General features: G+C 31.5%; 1 protein-coding gene across 1 annotated transcript; it reads right to left on the bottom strand.

Moving 5' to 3' along the window:
• Nucleotides 1-450: 450 nt before the first annotated feature.
• Nucleotides 451-3,224, bottom strand: ACL5 (S-adenosyl-L-methionine-dependent methyltransferases superfamily protein). The gene is made up of 10 exons (XM_079069485.1): nucleotides 2,987-3,224; nucleotides 2,610-2,676; nucleotides 2,408-2,502; nucleotides 2,063-2,165; nucleotides 1,828-1,916; nucleotides 1,498-1,654; nucleotides 1,278-1,353; nucleotides 977-1,035; nucleotides 754-890; nucleotides 451-665 (listed from the first exon to the last, which is right to left on the bottom strand). The coding sequence occupies exons 1-10, from the start codon at nucleotides 3,127-3,129 to the stop codon at nucleotides 590-592; spliced, it is 1,002 nt and encodes a 333-aa protein (XP_078925611.1). The 5' UTR covers nucleotides 3,130-3,224; the 3' UTR covers nucleotides 451-589.
• Nucleotides 3,225-5,650: the final 2,426 nt, after the last annotated feature.

Here is a 5,650-nt window from a genome sequence, read left to right as displayed (position 1 = left end):
CGAATTTGATATCATTGGAAAAATGATAAAAAGTTTAGATAAAAAATAAGTTTTAAAAATTAGTTTCTTAGTTTTTTGGTTAATTATATATCTCTATTGAACCTTACCATATATATATATATATATATATATATATATATATATATATATATATATATATATATATATATATATTTTGAATTTTTAACTTTTCATGCTCCATGATAATTTTGGAATTGTACAATTTACTTTTTATAATATGATTAAAGTTTTCTATCATAAAAAAGGGTTGGAGGCCACTTTTTAACTTGTCATCATCACACCTAATTTTTTTTAATAGATCTGGTAGCTACTGCCGTAAGCCGATACCATGCTACCCTCTTAAATAATTATCAAAATAAGCACGCTAGCAGATGAATTATGCAACCACGAAAGTGAAAGCAAAATTAAAAAATTGCGAAGTCGAGAAAGGACAGCAAGTGAAACCATTCGTGGGTGTATATTTTATAAACTAGAAACTCCCAAATCCCAATTCCAAATAATTTTAGCAATGTTTACATCTTGATTTGTTCTCTAAAGAAGATAAACATAAGAAAACCTTTTAAAGGTTTCACTTTTTCCCAACTCCTTGGCCATGAATGAACCTTGCATTATCCTCGGTGTACACATGAGTCTCACTTTTCAATCTGGAAGCAAAAGAATTTCAATGTATGTTAGATGAAAAAACCTTCACATGTATAGTATAAGGGGTAGATGAATAGCTTATTGACTCACGTTGAGGAAACCATTTTGTTAAGAACTGTTAAGGAGCAGAATGAAGCACCATCTAAATACAACAATTCTCCCTTGATTGTTTCTCGTATTTTCTTGTCTATTTCCCCTTCCTCGATACAAAACGGTGCATCTGATGCCTAAACCAAGAATAAACACACTTCATTTGGTCTTTTCCACCAAAAAAGGAAAAGAAAAACCAAAGGGTTCAAACTAGAAAACAAACCATAACCCATCCCCATTCATCAGCAAAAGAAGGCACATGTGCAGTGTATGCTACCACATCTGCAACCACGTATCATAAAAATTGAGTCAAGTTAACATTCAATGGATTAAACTTAACCGTAGTATTAGTAGGTTACTTAACTTTTTTTTGTAATAATATTTTTTTGGTAAATATATTTCATTAAACTTTATAGAGATTAATTTGTTATAAGAAAAAACGATAGTGCTATATAAAAATTATGATAATAATGTGACAATCTTTTAAATTTTATATAAGCTTTGGTTAAAGTTGTTGCTCTTACATTTGAAGACCTGCTTGATGGTGTTGTAAATAGATGAAAACACTTCTTGGTGTGTAAACACCCCTGCAGGTCCAGCCTGCATGTTAACCAAAAGCAACCATAAGCCTTTATTTCATCTTTTTAATTGTCCCACTTATTATTTGTTTGTTTATTGATTTTAGTATACTAAAATATTCCCTTCTTTTTATGTACTTTTAGGTAAAAGATCACAATAAAGAACCTGTGTAACAAAGATTCCATTGGGATTAAGCTTAGGTTTGAGGATCTCCTGATAAAAGGACTTTGTGTAAAGTTGATAGCAAGGCCCCCCTTCAACTGGATCAGCCAAGTCTCCGACTATTATGTCAAATTTCTCTTTCCTCTCCTCTAGTTCAATCCTTTTATCAATAAAAATGATATAAACGAAATACAAAAGTCAAAAATTCCGCATTAACAACGTCATACACTCGGATAAAAAGTATAGTGTTATGATAAAATGGGTCCTCATATTATAATGACGTCATTATAATATCAGTAGCATCGTGTTTCAAGAAGTGTTCCGAAGACGTACTTGGCATCATTGATGATGAGGTCAAGCTTCTTGTTACAGAAGGCTTCTTTATTTGCAGTGAGATGTTCACGGCAGAAGGCAACCACCTCCTGCATTTGTAAAATTAGTAATTTTTACCATTTTGTTTTTTTGCATAAACATTGATCAATATATAGTTTATATTTGTAAGTTGGATTATAAAGTGTTATCATAATCTTGCATGTGAGTATATAATGAGGATGAACATCTGACAAACCTGATCAATATCACACATGACTACTTTTTCAATGGACTTGTGCTTAAGTGCTTCTCTAGCAGTAGACCCTTCACCACCTCCCATTATGAACACAGCTTTTGGGCTGTAAAAACATATAATTGTTGGAAACATCAACATGAGGTTACCAAGTCCACTTTGAAGATTTCAACTTTTCATCTATGTTTACAATAAGGAATATAGATAACATTTTACATTTTACGTTCATGTAAATGTTATATTATTTTCATTTCGTATAATTTAAATATTTATCAAAACGCAAGATTTTCTCAAATGAAAAAGGTGGAAAACATATTAAATAGAAAAAGGGGTTACACTGGAAATTACTTGGGATGAGATAAAAGAGGAGGATGAATCAAGCATTCATGGTATATGAACTCGTCGCTTTCTGCACTTTGCATCTTCCCATCAATTACCAACGCCTATACATTACATATAAATTAAATCAATTTCATTAGTTATTATATCGCATCCCTTGAGTATACTATATTTGAAAAATTAAGCCCTTAAGCTCATGATCATAATATACCTTTCCAAAGTGCTTTGTATCCAAGAGAACTATGTCTTGATACTCGCTTATCACTTTATGCAGCACGCTTTCAAGATGGAAAAGAATATAGAATTACTTAAAAATACATGTAAGTTTAATATTTTGTCTTAGTTTGTTAGATTTTGACTGTTTGATAAAAGTGAAAAATTTAGTGTTGAAATATTGAAATCTGATACTGGTTTAGAGAAAGTATGGTTATTTAACAATTCAGACACTTTTGTTTTGTACAGAAGTTTTATCAAGCAGGTTGAATGCTGCCCAATTCAGAGGTGACCTCTGAATGGTTTTGTTCAGAAGTCATCAAACAACCCTTACACACAGCAAACAAGACCGAGAAAAAGGGAGATGTATGAAACCTGTTTAAAGCGAAAGACCATTTAAGATCATCATCGATAACTTCTTCAAACCATGAATCGTCATTCCCGTTCATATTCTCGGGTATGATGCCTTTCGATTCATGGTGATCAAAGGTGAGAGGGAACATAACGGCTTCACCCATGGTGTCGATCAAATAAAATTTGAGGAAGTGTTGATTGTTATCGAGGTTGGAATGTTTTCAAGTAGAGCTGAGGTTTGATGGTGTTAGATGTTAAATGTGACCACTTTTTATAGTTACAATCTCCAAATACGACAACAACCACCTTTGGTGTATATATATATTTTTTTCTTTTTTCCCAACAAAAAGTGCTCATGTTCATCAACATACTACTCGGATATTGGGTTCGCATGGTTGACTTATGTATTTTTTAACAAATGATCTTTAATATTCTTTATTAATAAAACGAAACAGTATATAATATGGCTGAAAAAGTAGCGATGATAATTTAACAAGTAATACTAACTAAACAAATGGATTAGCTTGAAATTATTATTATATATAATAAAAACCAACCAATTTATTTCATATTTTGGCCACAAATCTGCTCTTTTTATTTCATATTTTGACCATAATTTTTTTTTATATTGACATATTTGGTCTCTAGACCTTAGTAATATTGGCAATTTCTTCTCCTTATCTTGTAGAATAACTCTTTCTAACATTTTAACAATAAAAACCAACCCATTTATGAATAATAAACTTTTTTTTTTCATAATTTGGTTACAAAAGTTTCGCATTTGACACTCAGGCCACAAATCTACTTTTTTATTATTACATATAATAAAAACCAAACCAATTTATGAATAGTAAACTTTTGTTTTTTCATAATTTGGTCACAAGAGTTTTTTATTTCATATTTTGGCCACAAATCTGCTCTTTTTATTTCATACTTTCACCACAATTTTTTTTTATATTGGCATATTTGGTCTCTAGACCTTAGTAATATTGGCAATTTCCTCTCCTTATTTTGTAGAATAACTCTTTCTAACATTTTAACAATAAAAACCAACCCATTTATGAATAATAAACTTTTTTTTTTTTTCATAATTTGGTTACAAAAGCTTCTCATTTCACACTCAGGCCACAAATCTACTTTTTTATTTCATACTCTGGCCACAAAAATTTCTTATATAGGCATATTTGGAATTAGACTTTTGTATATTGGCATTTTCATCCTTTTATTTTGTAGAATGGCGCTTTCCATCCATTTTACTTTGTAAAATTGATGTGTAAAAGATAGTATATAAACTTGAGATAACTTTAAAACCATTCCATCTCATAATCGTTACAAAAACTTGTGACATAAAAGACATATACTTGAAAATACAAATCTAGTTTTATATTTATCATTTCTAACAAACCAAACTAATTATCTACACCAGACAGTGGACCTATTCAGTGACAACATAACTTAGGTAAGTAAGGGTGTTGAACACATGGGGAATAGAATAGAAGTGTACTAATACATCAGTATCTTCTCATTAATCAGTCTTAAATGAAAGTATATAAAGGCGGATCAAATAGATCGACTAACTAGAATAATCATTTAAATAATCAAAAAACATAACAACCAAGGCTAACTGTATAGATAACATAATTTGAAGGTAATCGTATTTGTATTCAATTTCTCCTCATTCTATGAAACATCCCAAAAATACGGTCCAAAAATTTCGTTTTAAATCATTAATAAAATCATAATTATCTTTCAACATATCAATCATAAATCGTATATCTCAAGAACATAATAACATCTGTCAAATATATCAGAGTATAAACAACCCAGGCTGAACAAATGGTGTGTGCACTGCAATCTTCTCGAGCTCCTCATTTGAAAACTTAAGCACCTGAAACCAAAACTGAAAAAGCCGTCAGCACGAAGCTTAGTGAGCTCCCCCAAACTACCACACACCATACACATAACATATAACAATCACATAACTCTGGGACTACTTCCAACTACATCGGGACGAATCCCGGCATCGGTGTAACGCCCGTGTTTCTGGGTAGGCATTAATGTTGTTGTAATAGTCTAGGTTAACCTTTGTAACCCATTTTGGAATAATACGAATGTATTATTTGAGTATTATGTCTTTTATGCTTAATTGTGTGGCTTAATTGAATTAAGGATAAAAATGAGCGTCAAAATGAAATGTTAGATAAACTCGATATCTATGAAGGATGTGGTAGTGGTCGTGACGAGGTTTTCTAATATATAGCGAATGCTGAAATCCGAGTTATAACGAAGAAGTTATGACCTGTCGAAGTTTCGCGACAGAACCGCCACGACGCTGAATGACGTAAAATATGAATTTAAGATAGAGCGAGATCTAGCCTTAGTCATCTAAATGAAAGTCGTAGAATACATTAAACCGAGAGCGTGCATAAAAAGAACGTCTAAATCTGACTTCGTATGAGGAATTTATGATTTTTCGAAGTTTCGACTTAGCGGTATGCAGCCCGAATACTCGAAATAGAGATCGAGTGATATTTAGCCAAAACTTTCTAAATGAGAATTGAAGATCTCATCGATAGTAGTCCAACGATAAAAAGACAGACGAAAACAGAGTTCAGATGAAGGAGTTATGAATTTCGAACGGAGTTTTCCTGTCCCGGCCTACTAAAAATAATATATTAATAATAT

The sequence above is a fragment of the Lactuca virosa genome, chromosome 8 (assembly GCF_052849685.1).
Source record: "Lactuca virosa cultivar CGN04683 chromosome 8, Lactuca_virosa_CGN04683_v6, whole genome shotgun sequence".
NCBI classification, from domain to species: Eukaryota; Viridiplantae; Streptophyta; class Magnoliopsida; order Asterales; family Asteraceae; genus Lactuca; species Lactuca virosa.
The sequence above is the reverse complement of the archived record's forward strand: the minus strand, read 5'-3'. Positions and strand labels throughout refer to the sequence as shown.